Raw genomic sequence first — 22,805 nt, forward strand, 5'->3', positions numbered from 1 at the left:
ACTGGCTAAACAGTTTTTAAAGGGACTGTCCTTTTACCAGGGCTGGTCTCTCATCAACCTGGGCTCATGACAGACGAAGTTCCTTTGCATTTGCATCAGAAGGCCAAAGCTTTACCTGGAACAAGTTCACTCCAAATAATGCTCAAGCTGCTGGTTTTAACAGGTCATGGAGTCAAAAGTGGCTCCTAACAGACTCCACCATTTCCTAGGAGAAGGTTCTACGGATTACTGGGGATTTAAATTCAAGCAAACTACTAAAGAAGGGAAATACTAATGGTATTCTGGCACTGTACAAGCTATGAGCCTGTCATCTCTGCCAAGGACAGGGGGTGGACTTGGCTTTGTTTCTCAGCTCCATGATCTCCAACAGTGATGAAGTGGAACTCGGACCTCCCCCACATAGGAGGAGGATGCCCAAAATTCTCATCCCAGCCCAGCTTCTGAAAGAAACAGCAGACTACCAGGGGCTATTATTAGGAACCATGCTCCTGTGAATTCTGTGGAAGTGAAAGCCTGTTTCAGTTCATGCCAAGTCTTTTCATGGTCCGCCAGCGATCCTTAATCATCACAGCTGTTCGGTTAACAAATGGGTAATTTTTAGAAATGGCAGCCCAGTTTCCTTCCCCATATTTCTGCACTCCAGCCTTGATCCACTCGCTTTCCTCCACGGTCCACTTCTGCAAACAAACAAACAAAAAACACACACAAAGGATTTATCACAACCTGTCTCTCCACTTACTCACATTTGCATACAATGAAGAGGTAAACTGGATCCTAGGAAAGTAATCTGAACCCAGAGGAAGGGTTTATATTTTTAAAACATGAGCTAGATAATAAGTTAACACCATGGATCTGGACATTTACTAATTTTCAGTGGCCTGCCATTTCAACCTCAGTAATCACTTCTGCATTCAAAACTTCAAGTGTGTGTGGTTCATGGTCAGGAAATGCATCAGGTTTCTGACCTTCTAGATTTTTCTTCCAGAGAGTTACTATTATTTTAACTTAGTTTGGATTATCCAAAAATCACAAGTAAAATTTTTTACCAGGGGCATGGGTAGTCTATGCTTGTGAGATGTGAGTACTTATTTTAACTCTGTTCTACCCACACAACCAGAAAAGAGAAGAGAAGAATTTTAAATTACCTGCTTTTTTGTTACATTGGTTGCACTCTCTTCATCTGGTGCTGCTGGAAAACATTAAAAGTAGACTCATTTCAGAGTTCACCTTTCTGAGCAGCACAAACCACACACACACAAAAAAAGACATAGAATGTCCCCAAAGGGAAAACTTGATTCAGATTTTACAAACTGAGAAAAGAAAGGACATCACTAAAGGATACTTTGTTTTTGTTCTTTGCTTACAAGATACCAGTCATTTCTGCCCATGAGAATCTGCAAAGCAAATACTTTACAAATAGGCATTTAATATATGTTGGTTAATGATGGATTTCAGGCTCTTTAAAAACCAGTATCATTTGCTAAACTTACTGAGGGACTGTGGTATTTAAAATCCCAATACATATAAATATGTATATACACACATACATATGCATATGTAGATAATATATGTGTGTGTGTATATATATAATTTCTGCTTTATAACCCCGTGCTAACCATTGCTTTAAATAAAAATTTTACTGTTTTCTGAATTTTTAAATCCCTGATCATTTTGGTTCGAGTCCTCAAACAAAAAGAATGGGGTAATAATTATTGCTTCCCAGTTACTGCCTCCCACTGCAAAAGACCATGCGAGAGCTGCTCAAACTCTTATGCTCTCACCATGTGGAAATAGATCAGGCCTCAAAAACATGGACCAAGATAATTTTTTAAAGGACCAGAGGGCTACAGGAGGGTATACAAGTATAAAGGACATGCTATTTCAAGCCAGAGAGAGCCAGCTTAAAAGCTGCAAGAAAAGGCAAAGTTGTATAAACGTGAAACTTGCTAGTGCGTCTGGCTGAGCAGATTTCACTATCCCAAACAATGCTTCCTAAAGAGTGGAGGACGGTGAGTCAGGAAAAGGGATACTTACAGGAGAAGACTATTTATTTTTAAATTATGGAGTATTTCATACTGGAGTAGAAGCAGTTTTCTAAAACTGACAAATTTGGACTGCAAAGGAAGCGGATGTTTTCTAAAACTTATATACTGTTTTTTAAAATACTTAATGCCACTTTTATAGATTTTGTTTCTTCCACCATTTTCTGTGTAATCTTGATTTTGCCAACTATGTTTTTGCCAATGAAAGGTAATTTTTAAGGATAAAACCTTTAGGACTGGCAAAGGATTACTGTTGTTGCTGTGTTACAGAAGTCTTCAGAATCTTCCAAACTAAGGTTTAGCACGTAGATATTTCCATTAGAGCGCAAAATATGTGGCAGGAGAGCTCCTAATGCAAATGCTATGAAGTTTAGTATTAATTAAAGAAAAGTCTCATCTTAGAAAAAACATTTATACATAGAAACTGGTAAGAGATTATTTAAACAAGAAATGTAGGGAATGACCACCACTACCTTTTCTAATTAAAAGATTTTAGGAAGAACATCAACTACAATTAAATACAGGATTTATTCAACCAAACCAGGAATTTTCATAAAAGTGTGGCTTTGATAGTCTCCCTTGTTTAATAGGAAGAGACACAAAACTGATTCCTCATGAATCATGAGGAGGAACTTTTAACCTTCTGGTTTGGAGCCATGCAGTCTCTGGAACGTGCATCTGCACTTCAGCAGGCGTCAAGGAGAGACCAACGAGGAGCTCCTTGCTTACCCTGAACTTGAAATAGTTCGTCCTCTTCCACCCAAGTCTCTTTTTCTTCAACCCCATTAGAGTTGTTCCACTTGCCTCTGGGGACTCTGCGGGGAGATCAACGAAGAGGACAAGGTGTAAGACAGATTCATCCTAGGTAATCCCACATTCTGTCCTTGGCTCTACTTGTGGTCCTGTGTTCCTCCCTGTTCTGCTGTGACTACGTTCGAGATTCACCTACACACAACTCCCAAATCCTGACCTGGCCAGGCATCTCCATGTCAACATCCCCCAGGCTGCAGGACCAGCCTTCAACTCAGCACTGAACACATCACCATCCCCCTCCAAATTCTGTTCATTTTCCTGATTTTTCTTTTTTCTTTTTTTAGTTTGTTTGGTTTGGACTCTTTTAAAGGTTTCAGCATTCTTCTAACCTAGAAGCTGCCAAGCTCCTTCCTCTCCTTCACAGACATGTTCCTATCTCTGGAGTGCTCTCCTTTCCCTCCTCATTCCTCCAGTCCAAGTCCATGGTCCAATACCTTTTACCAATATTACACTAGCCTCTCGACTGGAGTCTCTTCCCCTAGTCCCTTCCTCTTCCAAAGCCACCTGAACAATTATCCTAAAATTACCACATCTCTCCTCTGCTCAGTGATGGCTTCTCACTGCCTACACAATGAATCTAAAATGCCCATATGGGGGACCAAAATCATCCTGTTTGGCCCCAGTCGATTTCTCACCAGTGCCTCCTCTCCGCACCAGCACCCCATCACCCCTCCACCCGCACCCCTCCAACAGCAGAGCCATGCCCTTTGCTCCTCCTTCCTCCTATAAGCTCTGTGCTTTCCTTCCTATTTACTGTTCTCTGTACTTGGGATTCTCTTCCCTGTCAAGTGAAATCCTGCCCATCTTTGAAGGCCCTAATTCTCAATGAAGCCTGCCCAACACATACAAAAAGTCCCCACTCCTGTGCCCTTGTGGAAGTGCTTCCACTTTATTACACAGCCGTTTCACACCATGCTCGTCACCATAATAAGCTCCTTGACAGCAGGGGCTATATCCTCATCTGTCTACTGCTAACGCCTGGCACAGTACACACACCCTAACAGAAGCTGGAGAGATATTAGCTAAACTAATAATGAGATTACCAAAGAGCTGCAAAAGAATTACACCATCAAAGACTAGAATAGTAAACAAACAAAAATCATTCCTGTGAACATAAAATCTGAAGTACTTAGGTGTAACCAAAACAGTCCTAAAGCTGAAAAATAATCCAAAACCCATTGTTATATAAATGAAAATTACAGTCAAGTCTTACAGAACATAGTACAAATCTGACCTCAGAATTATAACATCCTTTACAAATATGGAAAGTATCTGAATTAAGTTTTGAAGAACTTATATAGATCAAAATAACGTGAAAAACTTGACCAAGAGAATAGAAACTTGTGTCTCCTTCCCTACTATGAAACAAAATTTATTTTTAAGGCTGTCTGGATATTTTGCAAATGAGTAATGAAGGCAATTTGCTTAATAAGTGCAGACTTGAAAAAAATTCCTTGAGTGCCATGAGTTTTCTATGAAATTACTGAACTAAGTGGCCGAAACAAAGGGTGGACTACTTACTTTCCTTTGTTTTTAAATTGGATCGTATTCCCAAAAGTGTTGTTTCTAAGAATAACTAATTTGCTTGAGACAAAGTAAAAAAAAAATTTTACGTTTTTCCTTCTCAGGATATTAACTGTGTTAATTACTATTCATAAATAAAAGTCAGGATTACAGTCTTCTGTTTATTTATCCAAGTGCTGGGATAACTGATTTTAACCCCTGAATCCATCATTTTCACCTAAGTATCTGTTCACTCTTCCTGCAGACAATGTTTTCAAATGACTTTGGTAACCTTCTGCTCCTCTGAACTTAGCATAAATTTATTATGTATCTAAACATTCTGGTATTTCCTAATTTCTCATGTTGTGGAAGGGGCTGAGATCTGGTTCTTGTCTTAACTGCTAGGTGGCTGTGAGGTCTGGGCAAGTCAGGTCACTTCTTGGTTTCTCGCGCGCCTGATTGGTGACGTTAGAACTTCATGGTCTAGAGGGGTTGGCAAACTACAGCCTATGGCTACTGGTTTTTGTACAGCCATGAACTAAGAATAGTTTTACATTTTCACAGAGTTGTAAAAAAAAAAACAGAAAAGAATATGCAACAGAGACACAAGGGGCTGACAAAGCTAAAATATTGACACTTTGCTAGCCTTTTATAGAAATAAAATCCAGTAGTCGTAGCCCTGCTCTCCAGGTGACAGACCCTAACCCTGCCTTCCCCTCCTCCAATTCTACAGGTCCTGATTGCTGTCTGGGCAGCAGTTTCCAGCCACCTTCTTTCCCTCACTGGCTGTTCAAAAGCCCTCAGTGGTGTCTCATCAGGGGCCTTCAGATTAGTTGTAGTAGATTTATTTTGGGCAGTTAGAAAAGCAGATTAGAGAGCATTCCCCTGCCCATTCTAATTCCATAGTCAGGAGCCTGGGAATATGTATTTTCTAAACATTGCACAGTTGTGATATGAAGCTTTTCCTGAGAACCCCGCCTGATAGACTATAATAGACACTCAAGATCTGGCCCATCACCCACCTGGACTTTTCTCCCACACCCTCTGTGCACTGTATTCTCCCGCTGTACAGGCTATTTTCCGGCACACACCAGGCTTCCTCATGCCTTAATGCAAAGGGTTCCCGCTGCCTAGAACCCCACCTCCCTACATGCTGGGTGACCTCCTACTCACTCTTCAAGGCCAGCTCAACATTTGCTCCACCCACAACTCTGCTGAGCAGGCTCAGCTCTTCTTCCCGGCAGCTCTCAAGAGCACCTCACATGTGCTTCTTCTAGAGCTGGTGTTATGGGGTCCATTTTTTCTGTAAAGGGCTGTATAGTATCTTCAGCTTTGCAGGTCTTAACTGTCTTTGTTGCAAAATACTCAACTCACTGTAGCATCAAAAGCAGCCACAGACAATACATAAATCATGGGTGTGGCTGTGTTCCAATTAAACTTTATTTACAGAAACAGACAGCAGGTGGATTCAGCCAAGGAGCCATAATTTGCCAACCTCTGCTTTGGGGTACCCATGATACTTCATACACTTGATACATGAGTGAGGTATATATGTCTGAAACCTTCACATACCCTCCCATTTACAAAACCACTGCAGTCATGTACCCTCTCCAGTTTCCTCATCTGTTCGTGGGAGCAATACCTATACTTCACAGGATTGCTGTGAGGAGTAAAGGAGATCATGTATCAAATGAGAACAAGAGTATTGAGCCACTTCTGCGTGCCCAGCCAATGACTGACTCACTTCCAAATGCAGGCAGTGGTGCATATAGTGCAGATTTGCACTCCAGTATAAATCACTTATCAGATGCCACAGCCCCTCAGGACACCTAGCACATGCATGCCAGGGCATAGGTCCCCAGGAAACAACAGAGAGCAGTAGTAGAGAAGGCAGTGACCTTCGGAGACCATCAGGGTGATCACTTACAGCAGGGTGACCAGGGGAAATTTATGGAAGAAGCAGAATTTTTAAGAGGCAGCTTGGTATACAGGATGTATAGGCCACAGGCTTTTGTGTCAGGACTGACTGGGATTAAAAATCCCAAAGTGCAATTTTGCCACTTTTCAGCTGTATGACTTCAAGTTAGTAACTTCTCTGAATTTTCCTCATCTATAAAATGGGGCTCATAACTCACTGGCAGAGAGAGAAGTGTAGATATTCAGTAAGATAATATATGGAAGTGCTTGGCCCACAGAAAGTACTTAGTCAACATCAGCTTCTCTTCCCTTTGAAGACAGATGGGATTTGGACAAACAATGATGGAGGAATAGTAGGCCAAACGTGGGGTATGAGAGGCAGCTAGAAGAACAGAGCAGGAGAAACAAACAGCATGTTCCAGTGAGAGCAGGGGGACCAGTCTGCCTAGAGGAAGGGTCCACAAGAGACCACAAAGGGGAGCAAAGCTGAAAGCCAGGTTGGGGGCCATGATCATGGGTAGCAAACTGAAAGCATTCTAACCACTGCCCCACAGAACCTAGCAGAATGTGAGTGATCAGTTAGAATTTGCCAAGTCTAAAATGCTCATAAAAGGTAAAAAACTGTAACCAGTCATGAATCTCTACTAAGGATCAAAGTATAACATGACCCAATTCAAGTGAATTTCTTTTAACAAACAAGACTAATATTTACAAGGCACTCAGAAGTTTGCTAAAAAATGAAAGCAGCAGTGAGTAGGAGGCTCTGATACCCTTCCAACCTCACCCATGCCCTAGAGCAATGCCTGGAAGCCCACATGTGGGGCTTCAGAACTGGCAGGAATGGCTACGTCGTCACTGCCCACTCCCGAGTCACATTCTAGCAGTCTGAGCAAGCCTTGGTGGTGAATAACTTAGCTGTAAGTTACTTCATTCATGGAAGCAATACCAGGCCCAACCAGGACCACCAACCAGCCCCAAAACTGCTACAAAGAAGGTCTTCATACTTGGGATTCTTCTCCCCAGGGAGGGGTTGGTTGAGAATGGTGGGCTTGGGTGGTGGCGCCGGAATGACCTCCTGGGAGGAGTTGAGGCCTTCGCTCGGCTCAGTACTCTGGCTGTCCTCCTCCAAAACCAATCTGCTTATTGTCATGCGCTTGTTCTTGGGCTGCAGTTCAGCGCCACCCTCACCCTCAGCAGGGGCTGAACTTTCGTTTTCATCTTTTCTCGGTCTCTTGTTTTTGAGGGCTGGTGATGGTGGGCACACTTTATTAGGAAGTACCATATCTTTCTGGTCCAGTTTTGAGAAGGCAGCCTCAGAATCCTGTGCACTGGACAGAGTCTTGAAAGCTGCTTTCAGAGTCATAATTCCAATGGTGGTTGGGGTATTCTGTAGTTGCCTGCAAGGAAAGCAAACATAAAAAGATCAGTTTCACCACTGCTGAGGCTCATCCAAGCAGCCGCAACTTTTCCAAAGCGTGAAGCTTCAAATCAGACAGAGGACTCCTCAAGTGGAGGACTCTTCATCTGAAAAAAATGGAGGTTGCTTAATACAACCTTTATTTATAAAAGCTCCCATTTGTAAGTGTTAAGCAGAGGCTTTAAATATGCACTGTAACTAGAACTATGGGGCTTAAACTTCAAGTAAGAGAACCCTAAAGGTACCAGGGTCAGTGACACTCCCTGCAGAGACCTCTTTAGCCTGTGTGCTGCTAAATCCATGTAGTCTCTGTGAACTAAAGAGATGCTTTCCATAGTGCAAGAACCCTGCGGAGTGACTGACAACCAACTGATAATCCAGCAATCTCACTGTGAAGTCTAAACATTTCTTCCAGCTGTCCCAGTCCAGCCCTCATGTGAGAAAAGTAAAAGACTGGTCTCCATTCTGCCCTCTTTCTCCTTTCTCTTGAGAATTCTCAGAGAAAGAAGCATGCCACATACTCTTGGAACAAAGAGAAACTGCCTTTTTAAAATAAAGTTAAGTTCATCTATCATTTGGAATAGCTATTATGCTTTAAATAAAAACTGTTAGGACAAGGCAGACTGGCAGCCTGCAGGCCAAACTCAGCTGGCAGATGTGTCTTGTTGTCTAACCTAAGCAAATTTTTTTCCTAAGGATGCCCTCTCTGGATCACAGTCCTATGCTCTCAACTGTATTATCCTAGGCCCACTTTGCTCCTTAACATTTCCTACCAAGCCCCCAAAGGCATCTAAATGTGTGACCCCTGCTCTGGCAACTGGTCTTGGGAATGATTCACAAGTCTGAACACTGCATTAAGAGCTCAGGTATCAACAAGGAAGTACTGAGAAGATACGGGTAAGGCAAGGAGAGAGAAACACAAAAGGAAAGAACCTGGGGGGAACAGCCAGTGAGGAACTGCTGCCAGAGATCTGACATCCTGTCTTAAATATTCTCATTTTCCCAGGGTGTGCTCTGTAAATCCCACAGTGCTTGTATGAGTAACCCAGTAACATGTTAGGAGGTCAGACCACTAGGAAGAACTAACTGATCCTGCTCTAAGAAGACAACTCCGCTTCCAACAGACTGCCCCAGTATTTCACCCAAGATCACAAAAGGGCATCCCTCTCACCTTGAAGGTTCTCTAAGTGGCTTTTCCACAGGCTCTGGTGCTGGCTGTTTATCTTCCTTCACTGTAGTTGAGGCAGAGGACTCAGATTTCAAAGCCTTTTTGGCCATCTGGGAAAGGAAAGATAACATCAGGAAGAGGAAGTCACAGAATTTCTTTAATTCCCTAACTCTTTCACCATGAACAAACTCAAAACACAAGCATGTTCACTTACAAATTCAATTTAGGCATAAACTAGAGGGGGATGTAAAAAGGAAGAGAACTTACAAGAACTACCTCAAACTTCTTCCTTCTTTCCTTCCTCAAAAAATGGCTCACTGTTTTCTATACTAAAGGAGAACTCAATCTGAGTGGTGCTAAGCAGTTTAACATTGCAAGAATTCCAAAAGGTTATTTTGGATAGCACATAGTTACATGATTTTACTTTGCATCTCCTCTTCCATCCTTCCCATCGCATCCCTAATCTAGTTGTATATACAAAAGGCAAACTTTTTTTGGGAAATTTAGGGATGACTAATGTCTATATTAATGTTTTTTAGTTTGTGTATAGAATTTTTTATATTTCCATAAATGTTTTGCCTATTAACAACTCTCTGAAAATCCTTACTTGTACCACATAAAGTCCTAAGCAGGGCAATCTTACTCTGACTCCAACTGCTCATCTGTCTCCCTCTGACTGAAGTATTATACATTTCCAATCAGTCCAGTATCATTCCATTTTAGACTGTATATCTGTAACAAGTGATATCTTAAGAGCTGAGTTCTATCCTCAACAGAAATAGTGACAGGTTATTTTCCAGTTACCTGAATACAAAGCAAAGACTCCTAGGCCAGGCTCAAATATCCTGACACTTGCTTCTTGAATACTCCAAACTATCTGCTTTACAAATAATTTTGAGAGTTGCCAAATAACTATCTGAAATGGGCCTCGCAGCTCTCCTGTTATGAGCTAGGGTATTTTCAACACTCTCAGAATCCTGGTTAAAGAAAACCCTTCTCACTCAGTTCATGGCCCACCTTCTACAACAGATTAGGCTCTTCTCCTTCCACATGCTATCTCGAGCCTCGCTGCTTCCATTCTTTATGCTTATCCCTTTGATCCAGTTAGTATGTCATTTGACCTCTTTTGGTTATCATACTCTAGTCACACCTTTGCTCCAGTTATGCCTTCTTCCTGTTAACAACATCTATCATACCATATCTACCACCACTCCACCTCCCACACTTAACTCAGATTTCATCTCCTTTGGACTACCATCAATTCTAATTGAATGTTCTCCTACTTTCACCACACAGATGAATCACACATAGTGAAAGTAAAAACGGGAGATGAGGGAAACCAGGTATGTTCCATTTGCCTCTGCCAGGATCTCTGCTTCTGTATATTTAAGGCATTTAATTAAGATAGATAATGCATATAATGCAGAATTTCTCCCACACATTTACTCTTTTCACTTCTAAAAAGAGCTGCCCTTTCGTAACTGCCTCTACATCCTCAAGGCTACGTCATGGCTCTGGGAAGAGAAGGCCAAGCCCCACCGTGAGGAGGTAGGGCTCCGCATCATCCAGGTGACTCTCCAGGAAGCGCAGCATCTTCTGCTGGAAGGTCTCGTAGGAAAAGTTCTGGATAACAGGGTGGGCCAAATTCTTTTCACGGATAATGTTCAGGAGATCATTTCTCAGCTTCTACACGAAGGACCAATATGCGCAACATGAGAAAGGAGAACTCCAGTAAAAAGGCAACGATGATGAGTTGAGACAACACTGTCAGAACTTTCACAATGCTGTCACTGAGTACCACTGGTATATATAGGAAGGGAAGCCTACCACACTATTGAACAGGTCAATAAATTACACATCAGCCACAGTGGGTTACTATGCAGCCGTGAAAAAAGGATGAAGAACTCAGGATCTAAAGTATCTTTATACTTTTACAAAAAAACTTTAAACTTTCAAAAAAGAGAACCAAAAAAGGATGAATAAGCTTCCCACATGCTAATATAGAAAGATCTCCAAGATATATTAAATGAAAAAAGCCATTTACAGAATGCTCAAGTTAGTGTGTAGAATATGCTCACATACGTATACGGGAAGAACAAGAAGAATGGATACATGTGTATGTCTGTAAATACACACACATGCATGCTTATTTGCTTGCATATGCCTAGAATATCTCTGAAAGGATCAAAGCAAAAAACACTGGTTGCCTCTAGGGAGAGGAACAAGACAGCTGAGTCAGAGGGGAGAGAATTTTCACTAAGCTCTTTTGTTGTACCTTTTGAATTTTGTATTACGTACATGTATTATCTTGTCAAAAAATAAAATTTAGATTTATAAAGGGAAAAAAAAAAAAAGGCAGGGTACCAGTGGAGCTTTTGACACCAGAAAATACAGGAGTTAAGTCCTCACCAAGCATATTCTCAAGTGTCTGCAAGATCAGCAATTATATAAATAAAGTTAGACGTGTTAACAAAACCTGATAGCCTAGTACCTGGAGCTGATCACATAAGTTCTGTCATAAACCAGATGGAAACGGGTAAGTAAATGTTTTGTGTAAATTTGTCAAGTTTTTGAAAAGCTAATCTAACAGTAAGTTATCCTGAAAATAAAAGACAACTTGCTCAAGGTGCTGAATATTTAAAGGTAAATATTCCTGATAGAGATAGCATTCCTGACAGAGAACCCTTTCCCTGCTTCCTCGCAAAAAGCAATGAGATGGACTTAAGTCATAGGAGCAAAAATGTATCAAATTTACCTGAGTTGTGGGGTCCTTGGACATATGTTTTTTCAAAATTTTTGAAGCCTTTTCAAATTCTTTGTTTTTGATACAAATAATGACCGCCTACAAAAGGGGGAAAAAACTTTTTAAAAAACTGTTGTAACAATGAAAGGTGTAATCAGAATATCAAATATCAAAATAAGCTCTACTAAAAAGTCAAACTGTCTTATATACCCAAGAACTTTCTCACATTCTATCAAATTCCTCTACTTAAAAACTAATAATTACTGTTCAAGTGGTATGAACAACTGTAAGCTCTCTTTCAGTGTGTAAGGTGGTAGATTTTCAACATGATGTTGGATTTTTTTTTTTTAATGGCTGATACAGCAAAATCTGAGCCCCTGGATTACAGACCATTTACTCAATCTGAATAAGGATCAGATCTCCTAAGGAAAGGCAAAATGGACAGGAGTCATTCCAGGCCCCCAGAACAATTGGTTTTGTTCTCTTTGGATGCAAAAGCTTTGATGTAATGGGGGGAATGAGGGGAGGACATACTGTGGTGAAAAAAAAAGTGATCTGCTGACCACAAAGTTCTGCTAGTTCCATTCAGGAAAGGCCTGAGGCCAGTTTGGTAGAAGAACCGGCACAGTCTCCCTACTGTAAACCCCAGCTGCCCAACACCAATTAAAGTGTGCAGGAAGTTACAGAGACAGACAAACCCAGCTCATTCACAAGCAGCAAAGAAAGAAAGAGCGGTAAGTTCTAGGTAGGATGAGGTCTCATCAGCCACAGAGCAAAAGGAGAGTCCTTCAGTCAAGAAACCCTCAGAGAACATATATAGAGGGAAAATAACAGTGATTGAAAATTAAAAATGGTAATTTAAAAAACGTTATGTGCACTTAAAAAAAATTAGAAAGCCAGGGAATAACTGGGACTACTTGGAGTTATCTAACAGGATGCAGTAGCTACCTTAAATCTTGTCTCAAAGAGAGATATAAGAAACACACACACACACACACACACACACACACACACACACACACACACGGAAAACTTGTCCACAGATGTTTTCAGTCTTTACAAGGAAGAACTTAAGGAGATACAGACAGACCAAGAGAAGGAGGAATAGCAGAAGAAGTCAGAAAGTCCTAATCTCTGGTGATTCTGCCCTCAGCGTGCTGAGCACAGCCATACCAGGCAAAGGAAACTGGGGTCAAATGCTCTTGAATAGCAGGCACAAACCTAAGTTCTTGCTGCCAGGGAAGCTAGAGTAAACCTTTTCATTTTAATCAAATCATATTCACATCATTTTCAGCAGAAAAACTACACTAAGACAATTTTTACTGTTTTGAAGAATACAAAGGTTTTACTTTTTATAAATCATTAAGGTTCTATTATGCTTTAAAATTTTATTTAACTTGGTTGAGGTAAAATTAACTTATTTTGGTGTACTGTTCTGAGTTTTAACACGTGTTGACTCCTGTAACCACCGCAATGGGGATACAAAAAAAAAAACCATGGACTAGTAAACCTCCATTGTGCTGCACTCTGCAGTCATCTCCTCCATCCCTAACCCCTGGCAACTACTCATCTTTTCATTGTTTCATCTCTTCAGAATGTCATATAAATGGAATCATATGGCTTATTTTTTATAGGATGTAGCTGAGACTGGCTTCTTTCCCTCAGTATAATGCCTCTGAGATCTGTTTATGTTGTTGCATTATCAATAGTTCCTTCTTTCTTACTGCTGAGTAGTATTCCATTGAATGGGTGTACCACAGTTTATCCATTCATCCACTGAAAAACAATTGGGTTGTCTGCAATTTTTGGTGATTATGAATAAGAGATGCTAAAACATTCATGTATAGGTTTTGGTGTGAACATAACTTCATTTCTCCACAGTAAATACCCTCACTCCTGGGTCATCTGGAAAATGCATATTTATGAAAAAATGGCCCAATTTTTTCCTGAATAGCTATACCATTTTGCATTCTCATCAGCAATGTATGAGAGTTCCAGTTGCTCCACATTCACACTAGCACTTGTTAGTATTAGTTTTCAAAGTTTAGCCATTCTAACAGATATGTCCCAGTATTCATTGTGATTTTAATTTGTATTTCCCTATTGACTAAATGATGAGCATCTTTTCATGTGCTTAATTGCCATCTGTATATTCTTTGGTGAGTCCTTTTCCCATTTTCAAAATAGGATTGTTTTCTTGTTGAGAGTTCTTTATATCTTTTGTATATAGTTTTGAGAGTTCTTTATATCTTTCGTATACAAGTCCTTTATCAGATATGTGATTCACAAATACTTTCCCCCAGTCTGTAGCTTGTCTTTTCCTTCTCTTAACAGTTTTTCTCAGAACAAAAGTTTTAAATTTTGATGAAATCCAATTTATGCTCTTGTGGATCATGCTTTTAGTATCATATCTAAGAACCTTTTGCTTAAGTCCAGGGTATGAAGATTTTTTTTTCATGTTTTCTTCTAAAAGTTTTACAGCTCTACATTTAGATTATGATCCACTTTGAATCAATTTTTGTATAAGATGAGTTTTAGGTCAAGGTTCATTTTTTTTTTTGCATATGGACATCTAGTCATTTCAGTACCATCTGTTAAAAACTATCCTTTTTCCATTGAAATGCCTTCACATTTTTTATTAAAAATCAGTCATATTTGTGTGGGTCTATTTCTGGACTTCTCTCTTCTGTTCCATTAATCCATATATCTAGAGTCATGAGTACTGTAGCTTCATAGTAATACTTAAAATTGGGTAGTAAGTCTCCAGCTTTTTTGTTCTTTTATAAAATTGTTTTGGTTATTTTAGTTTTTTTGCCTTATCATATATCTTTTAGAATCAATTTGTATCTACAGAAAATCCTGCTGAGATAGTGACTGGAATTATATCAAGTCCATAGATCAACTGGAGAAAATTGACATCTTAACTATATTAGGTCTTCCAATCCTTAAACATGTGTATCTTTCTGTTTACTAGATTGTGATTTCTTTAATCAGCAGTTTGTATTTTTTTACATACAGATCCTACACGTTTTGTTAGGCTTAGACCCAAGTATTTCTTTTTGGAGCTAATGTTAAGGGACACTGTTTTGGTAACTTCATTTCAGATCATTCACTGCTGTATATGGAAATATGACTGATTTTTGTATATTGGTCTTGTACCCTGCAGTCTGGCTAAACTTAATTATTATAGCTATTTTTTGTATATTCCATGGGATTTTCTATATGGACAGCCATGTCATCTGCAAAAAGGGACAATATTATTCCTTCTTTTTCAATCTGTTGCCTTTTATTTCTTTTTCTTGACTTACTGCACTAGCTAGATCTTCCAGTATGATGTAGAATGTTAATGGTGAGAATGAACAGCCTTGCCTTATTTTGGATCTTAGGGTCAAAGCATTCTATCCTCCAGCATTAACTATGATGTTACCTGTAGGGTTTTTGTAGATGCCTTTTATCAGGTTGAGGAAGTTTCCTTCTATTCCTAGTTGGCTGAGTGTTTTTATCATGAAATAATGCTGAATCTTGTCAAATGCTTCTTCTGCCTCAATTGATATGAGCATATGGTTTCCTTTGGATAAATAGGGTAGATTACATTGATTGATTTTCAAATATTGAACCAATCTTGCATTCTTGGGCTTTAGTTTCCCAGTTCTGCCACACACTAACTGCATCTGTATCCAGGACTAAGCATTAGGATAGACAGTAAAAAAAAAAAAAAAAAAAAAAAAAAAAGGGCAATGGAATTTACTTCAAGTTCTGGGGATCACAGCTCCACTGCTAAAGAGAAAGGGTTCTCTTTCTTTAGCTTTAGGTGCCTGCCCTAATCACTGGGTCAATGCTGCCATCAGTGTGGTATTGCCTGGGTTCTAGGACAGAAGAGAAGAGAGAAAAGGGGAAAAACAAAACAAAACAAAAAAACAACAAACAAAAAACCTCCCAGGATTTCTTCCACCCTCTCTGCCACTTAGCTCTCCTTTCCTGCCCTTCCAACCAGAGAGAGCTTCTCTTGGAGCTCTTTCTGTTCACACCTGGGGTGCACTTCTAGGTTTCAGGATACTTAAAAGTCCAAGCTTGGTGATACTGGAGAGGAAAAAATGGTAATCTACTCATCACCAGTTTGGTGGACCCTCAAACTGGTCTTATCCATTTGCTTACTGCCATTTACATTCCTGAGTCCTCAGATAGCTGTTCCATGCATTCTATCTAGGACTTACACTTGCGTTAAGAAAGACAGAGGGAGTATGCTTATCTATCTTTCCTAGGCCTGGAACACAGATCCGACTACATTTAATTTGTGAAATAAGGAAATGTGAATGCTTTCAAAATCTAAATCAAAAGTCTGCCTCCAAAGTTTGTGTTATGAGCTTATCTTTTAAAAGTATGTACTAATTTTCTGGGAAGTTTTTTGTTTTGTTTTTGTTTTTAAAGAGATGAAATGTTGCTTTTTAAAAACTTGAAAGTTTCCAGAAATAAGTATAATTTTTTTCTCTTATGTATCTGTTCAGGTTCATATTGTGTAAGCAATAGCAATGGTCTCTGGCTGACTTAAACAAAAATGAAATTCCAAGCACAGATTTTCAATAGAGGTGATTGGTTTATATTGGGGGAAATGCCAAAAAGCACAGAGGAAGAAAAAACCAAACTCACAGAAATGAAGAAAGGCTAAAAAAGCAAATGCAGAAGGAAACCTGGCTGTATGGGAAGCACAAATGATCAAAAAGCCTTGCAAAGCTTTCTGTTTCAAGAACTAAAAGTTTTAAGACAGTGTATCTGATGCACTAGCCCCTCATGTGGGAGCAGGTCCCAAAAGAAAATCAAGGTGCTACTACCAAAGGTACGAGGAAGAAAGCTGCATAGCAAAAGCAACAAATAAATGCTTCCCGAAGAACATGCCAGACATGTTATTCTCCCCTGTTCACAGAAATCTGAGGACTCTCTCTTACAGTTATGAAGAGAAAACCAGCAGAGTCTCGGTATCATTAACAGCTTACAGAAGCAGTTCTCAAACTTTCTGGTCTCAAGATTCTATATACTCTTAAATGCTAATGAGGACCCCAGAGAGCTTTGTTGATGTGAGTTCTATCTGTTGATATTCACCATATTAGAAATATAAAACTGAGAAAATTTTAAAATACTTATTGATTCATTATAAAATAATAAACTCATTGCAAGTTAACATATCTTAATGAAAAATTACTTATTTTCTAAGACAAAAATTTAATGAGAAGGTGGCATTGTTTTACATTTTTGCAAATCTCCTAAAATCTGGTTTACTAGAAGATGATATATTCATATCTGCTTCTGCATTCATTCTGCTGTGGTGTGTTTTGGTTGAAGTATATTAAAAAATCTGACCTTACACAGATATAAAGTTGGAAAAAGGAGTATTTTAATAGCCCTTTCAGAAAATTGTGGATATTCCTCTTTGACTACACACCAAACTTTAGCAAGTAAACTCATTATTGTTACATTAAAATCTGTTCAGTCTATCTTGCACTTTCAATGCATCTTTTGCCCAAGAATGATTTTGCAATACAATTCATTGATCATTTGGAAAATACTGGTTCACTGAGTTATGATCTTCCAAACGTTGATACATTCATTAAAAATATTTTTTAAAATCACAGTTGATAATATCATCATCAGTCTTATCAGAAAAGTCTGAGTACTGGGAAGCTACCAAGCACAGGAATACAAGTTTTCCAAAATTCTAATTTTCACTTGAAAACAGTAATTTTATCTCTAGCAACAAATACTATCAATTGTTTTCCTTAAAGCAACAAGTTCACTTTGCTCTTTCTCAAGAAAATGACTGCCAGATTACCATGTCTGAATAACCGAAGTTTGTCAGTTATTCAAGCAAAAATGGCGTTCCATTAAAAATGCAGCTAGATCAGCATGCAACTCAATCATACAAGTGCTTTCCCTGAAGAAAACCACCATGTTTCAGTATGCATCAGAAATGCTCAGGAAAGCTTCCTATTTTGTCACACAAAATACTGAGAAGGTGTTTTTTCAAGGGTTGAGTCTTACTAAAATTAATAATTTTTACTGCTTCAATAAAGATATTCTTAATTGAAACGACTTTTTTTTTTTAACTGCAAGCATGTGGCAATGAAGAATACAATGACTACTACTACAGTTTATCACTCCCCTGGCACCAGAAATGTTTCCCAGCATTGTTTTTGCACTATCAGTGTAAATGTCAATGCATTTAAAAACTCAACTAATTAAACAAGGTTATACTGTATAGCACAGGGAAATATATACAAGATCTTGTGGTAGCTCACAGTGAAAAAAATGTGACAATGAATGTACGTATGTTCATGTATAACTGAAAAATTGTGCTCTACACTGGAATTTGACACAACATTGTAAAATGACTATAACTCAATAAAAAAAAGTGTTAATTTCCAAAAAAAAAAAAAAAAACACCTCAGCTAATGTTTTGGCATTATTATGAAGATAGTTTTGATCCCTGAAAGGTTCCCGAAGACCTGTAGAGATCCCTGGACCACACGCTAAGAAGTTAATAAATAACTTACTTGATAAACTTTAAAAAAAATTTAATAAGCTTTAAAATAAATTGCTGTGATACTTCACAGAGATTAAAAATGCATAAAAAAGCCTCATTGAGCCTAGGTATCAAAAGGTAACAGATTCTGTGACTCTAAATGAGAAACTAAAAAAAAAACTGAACAAACAAGTGATCTAGTATTTAATAACTAGGAGATCAAGGTAACTGTGGCAGCCAGGCTCCAGTGATTCCCCACCTCCTGCACAGTCCCATTCTAAACATAATCCAGAGTTGGTCAGGTGATATGTGATATGTCACTTCTGAGATTAGCTGATAAAAGATCACAGCTTTCTATCTTGGGTTTAGATCACGTGCTCTAGGGGAAGCATGCTACTATGTTATAAGCAGCCCTATGGAGAGGTGAGGAGCTAAAGTCTCCAGGCAACAGCCAGCAAGGAAGTGAGTCCTGCTAACAACTATATGACTGAGCATGGAAGTAGACCCATCCCACTGAAATGACTGGAACCCTAGCAGGAGCAGGCAGCTTGACTATAATCTCATAAGATCTTGATTCAGAAACACAGCCAAATCACTACCAATTCCTGACTCTTGGAAACTGAGAGATATTTGTTGTTTTAAGCTTCTAAGTTTTGGGGTAATTTGTTACACAGCAGTAACAGTAATACAGTAAGTGTAACAAGAGATCTGGTACCAGGTGGAAAATGGAAGACCAGAAGGGAGTCAATGTAAAAAAAATGGTTGACTGTTTTAAGGGAATGTAGATTTCGCTAATCAGTTTTTCCCAATGAAGCCCCAAAACAGATCTATGAACTTAAATATGCAGCCAAAAGATGAAAGCCCACACTCTTCCAGAAGAGGAGCCAGAAGACAAATCTATATAGCCCTTGAGTTATGAAGGAGTTGCATTTCTGAATGAGCTAGCTACTTACAGGAGTTACATGAATTACCCTGAACTGGTACTGTCCTTTCCCTCTCAAAAGATCCTCAGCTATTCTGAAAGGAGGCATGGACTTCTCCTTTGCTAGTATGTCTTTTCTGGCTTTTTATCTCCAACACAGTCCTGACTTACCTATACTAAAAACTCATTCTTGCAATCATTCCTCCTTGGAACTGGAATTTTCTAAGTAATCTTGCAAGACCAAAAGTAGTTCCTACCCAAGGTCCTTAACTGAATAAATAAAGTATCTGTACCCCACACAGTTTTTTTTAACAGAGTGTCTGAGTACCCAGCACACAGCCAAGGGACAGGAAGTCTCCTTTGCTAAGCAAGGTTTTATCCTCCTCATCCCCTGGACCCTGTATTTAGAAGGTGCTCTTTTCTTTACTAGTTTCCTTACTTTCACCACCAAGGCAGTGCTGAGCTGCTGTTCTTCAGTTTCCACCTCTGCATCTGCTTCCACACCCCCAGCCTTGGCTACTGAAGAAGAAAAAAGCTTTTTCTGACTAGTTTCCATGGCCGCTTCAATGTTTTACATAAAAATCAGTTCCACTACTTAAAGTTACCTGAGCATGACACAGTTCCAATCCAAATTCCTAGACACTCTACTAGCTTTTTTCTTGTCAAGAACACTGCCTGTGCCAGCCTTTTACCATTACTGTTTTTCTAACTGGCTGATTATCCAAGCACCTCTGATTCTGTCTGTTCAAGGGAATGTTCCCTAAGCCTCTGTTTCTGCAAACAAAAGAGCTCAAAGTCAGTCCTTTGTTTCCCAAGATACCAGCTATTCTCCTTGGTTTATTATAAAACAAGGGTGACCAAACCCTAGGCCAGTTACTTCCAGCCCTTTCAGGATGCTCCTGAATGAATGAATAAACTCCAAAATGTCAGTCTTCGATGCCAACCCACTTCCTCCTGTCAGGGTCACAAGGAAGACCACCAAAATCACAAACGCTGAGAACTGGCCATTAACAAATTCTTTCCAAGCCTAGGCTGGGAAGGGGTCACCTGATGAGATAACATCTGTGTGTGAGTTATGCGTTCTCAAACGTGCTCTCTCCCCATTCCTGTTTCTCCTCCATCCCACACAGAAAAGATAAGCACTGATTCAGGACCTCTGATTTTTGTTAAAAGGAAAAAAATTAAAAATAGAGCCTTACAGCTTCCTTGACCAGTTTTCTACTGGATTCGATCACTGCCTCTGTGAGTGTAAATTCGGTTTTAATCATCTCCAGCACATTGATAGCTGATTCCAGTGGTGTGAGCTCAGCCTCCATATCAAAGGAACAGTCTAGGACAAAGAGCACAGTTTTCACCGTAATATGTTATCTAAGGAGCAACATAATTATGTCATATATATATATATAAAGAAGAAACATGCAAATATTGTAAGATTTGCATTTAATTTGCTGACATATTGGCTACAGACTTACAAATTCAGATCAATGAATTTCAAGTGACTTTAAGTAATTTTCAAGGCAGGTAAAAAAATATTTTTTAACACATGCAGCTGCATCTCAAATTTCAGGATACACACATCCTCCTCAGAAACGGCCAAAATCTGAAGACCGGTTTGCTAAACAGCAGTCAAGTTCAATTCAGGAAGGGGGAAAAAAGTGCTCATACTTTAAAAACACTCTATGGGGGGGGATGGGCATCCTCACATAAACTCACTTTAGATAGCAACAACACTGGGGGAGCAAGAAACAGGTGGCAGGAAATAAAAAACAGAAAAGCAGCCAAGAGAATCCTAACTGGAGAAAATTAAAGCCAGAGAATACTCAAAGGAAAAAAGACCATTGAGATCGAAACATAGTAGCCCAACTTAACTGAATGCTTCACACCCAGATCTAAGTTTGAAAACAACAATGTAATCTTAAATAAGCAAGCACAGAGAAAAATGTAAAAGTGACCATACCTAAATTTTCCCCTTCTTCAATGCGCGATAGACACTGCATAACCCGCAGCAGCCGGGACACGGTATGCTCCTTCCCCAAGGGCCTGACAAGCAAAGCTGGGAAAGAAGACATCGTCGGTTCAGCGACCCCTAACCCCGACACTCGGGCCTCACAGATCCCCTTCCCACGAACCCCAGCCTCCTTCCCCCGGCCCGGCCCTCACCCTGCATGATGTCCCGGATCTGCCTGAAGTCCCCGTACCGGCTACCCCGAAAGGCCCGCAGCGCCTCGTGGAAGTAGAACTTGAGCACCCAGCGGTTGACTGCCTCCTCCAGCCGCGCCTCCTCCGCGCCCCGCTCCGCGGCGCCCCCCAGCCCTGGCGCGTGGCGCCCCCGCCGAGCCCGCCCGCCGCTGCGGGACGCCCGCCTCCCTGCCGCACGCCCGCTGTTGTCGCTGCTCCCGCCTCCTCCCGCCATCGCGTCCGATCGCCGCACGCCCTCCCCGCCCTCCCTGCCAGGCCGCTTCCTCGACTGTGACGCTGTCGGGTCACGCACGACGCCCGGGCCGGAAGCGGGGCCTGCCGCCCCGGCTCCCGCGGCCATGATACGGTTGGCGTTCCGAGCCGCCCGCGGGCTTCTGGGAGGGAAGGGACCGAGGGTTCACAGTCCCCTTTCGGACTCCGTAGTTCCCGGTGTGCCCGCCGCAATGCCTTCTGGGATGTGAAGTCCGTAAAATCCACGAAGGCCAGAGGGGTAAATCAACAGAAGCTTGCGATCAGTATCAATTTTGCTCCGAAATTACGGAACACTGTACGAGCGACGCGGGACTGTTTAAAATATGGAAAAATAAATACATGGAGCTTATTAAATGTTTTTAAAAATAGTAAATAGAAGAAACTGCATTAAAGAATTTATATTTTAACAAATAGATTAAAGCAAAAGACCCGTGTAAATTTAGTCGAGGTTAAGAAATACAATATGGCGGGCACCCCAGAAACCTCTGCTTGTTTAGGACATATAACTTTTTAAACTACAAAAATAGCCCATTTTGTTGTAGAACAATTAGAAAAAAACCAAAAAGTTAACTTTTAAGCCAGCCCATAACCCCACATGAAAAAATAAATTGACCTTTAGGTTTATAGCCTTCTAATATCGGTTGTATACCTATTGTTTCTAGTATGTGTTTGTGTGTGTGTGTGTGTGTGTATTTACCAAAAGATGGAATTATACTACATTTTTATATATGCTTTGCCTTTTTTTTATTGAAGTTTCTGGTGTACAGCATAATGTCCCACTGATGCATATACATACAAATGTTCGTTTTCATTTCTTTTTCATTAAAGGTTATTACAAGATATTGAACATAGTTTCCTGTACTATACAGAAGAAACTTTTTTTTAAATCTATTTTTATACATAGTGGCTAATATTTGTAAATCTCAAAATCCCATATTTATCCCTTCCCAACACCTTTCCCTAGTAAGCTTAAGATTGTTGACTATGTCTGTGAGTCTCTTTCTGTTTTGCAGGTGAATTCATAGTGTCCTTTTCTTTTCTTTTCTTTTTTAGATTCCACATATAAGTGATATCATATAGTATTTTTATTTCTCTTTGTGGCTTAACTTCACTTGGAATGACGATCTCTAGGTCCATCCATGTTGCTGCAAATGGCATTATTTTATTCTTTTTTATGGCTGAGTAATATTCCATTGTATAAATATACCACAACTTCTTTATCCAGTCATCTGTCGATGGACATTTAGGTTGCTTGCATGGCTTGCTATTGTACATAGTGCTTCTATGAACATTGACGTGCATGTATATTTTTAAA

The 22,805-nt window shown here is 39.9% G+C and overlaps 2 protein-coding genes across 3 annotated transcripts in view; one reads left to right on the forward strand and one right to left on the reverse strand.

The window, feature by feature from the left end:
* The window catches only part of NIP7 (nucleolar pre-rRNA processing protein NIP7), a 28,925-nt gene extending 10,953 nt beyond the window's left edge, over positions 1 to 17,972 (forward strand). The window contains exon 5 of the mRNA XM_072967629.1: positions 16,109 to 17,972. Coding sequence (XP_072823730.1) covers positions 16,109 to 16,123 — 15 coding nt within the window. The 3' untranslated portion in view covers positions 16,124 to 17,972. The remainder of the gene's footprint in view (positions 1 to 16,108) is intronic.
* TERF2 (telomeric repeat binding factor 2) lies at positions 469 to 21,595 on the reverse strand. Of its 2 annotated transcripts, none has more exons than XM_006203747.4 (10): positions 21,200 to 21,595; positions 20,997 to 21,092; positions 20,239 to 20,369; positions 11,616 to 11,702; positions 10,400 to 10,546; positions 8,864 to 8,970; positions 7,280 to 7,672; positions 2,772 to 2,857; positions 1,146 to 1,186; positions 469 to 677 (listed from the first exon to the last, which is right to left on the reverse strand). In XM_006203747.4, the coding sequence occupies exons 1-10, from the start codon at positions 21,576 to 21,578 to the stop codon at positions 519 to 521; spliced, it is 1,626 nt and encodes a 541-aa protein (XP_006203809.2). In that variant the 5' UTR covers positions 21,579 to 21,595; the 3' UTR covers positions 469 to 518. The 2 variants fall into 2 exon arrangements, with proteins under 2 accessions (XP_006203809.2, XP_006203808.1); XM_006203746.4 differs by having other exon boundaries at positions 1,146 to 1,189.
* Positions 21,596 to 22,805: the final 1,210 nt, after the last annotated feature.

The sequence above is a fragment of the Vicugna pacos genome, chromosome 9 (genome assembly GCF_048564905.1).
Source record: "Vicugna pacos chromosome 9, VicPac4, whole genome shotgun sequence".
NCBI classification, from domain to species: Eukaryota; Metazoa; Chordata; class Mammalia; order Artiodactyla; family Camelidae; genus Vicugna; species Vicugna pacos.

Excerpts from the sequence above, each read along its gene's own strand:
- TERF2 (XM_006203746.4), bottom strand. The coding sequence starts at position 21,578 with ATGGCCGCGGGAGCCGGGGCGGCAGGCCCCGCTTCCGGCCCGGGCGTC. Across the intron at positions 20,370-20,996 it reads TGAAGAAGGGGAAAATTTAG|ACTGTTCCTTTGATATGGAG; the intron begins GTATGGTCACTT and ends TCTTTGTCCTAG. Across the intron at positions 11,703-20,238 it reads GAAAACTGGTCAAGGAAGCT|GCGGTCATTATTTGTATCAA; the intron begins GTAAGGCTCTAT and ends CCCCTTTTGTAG.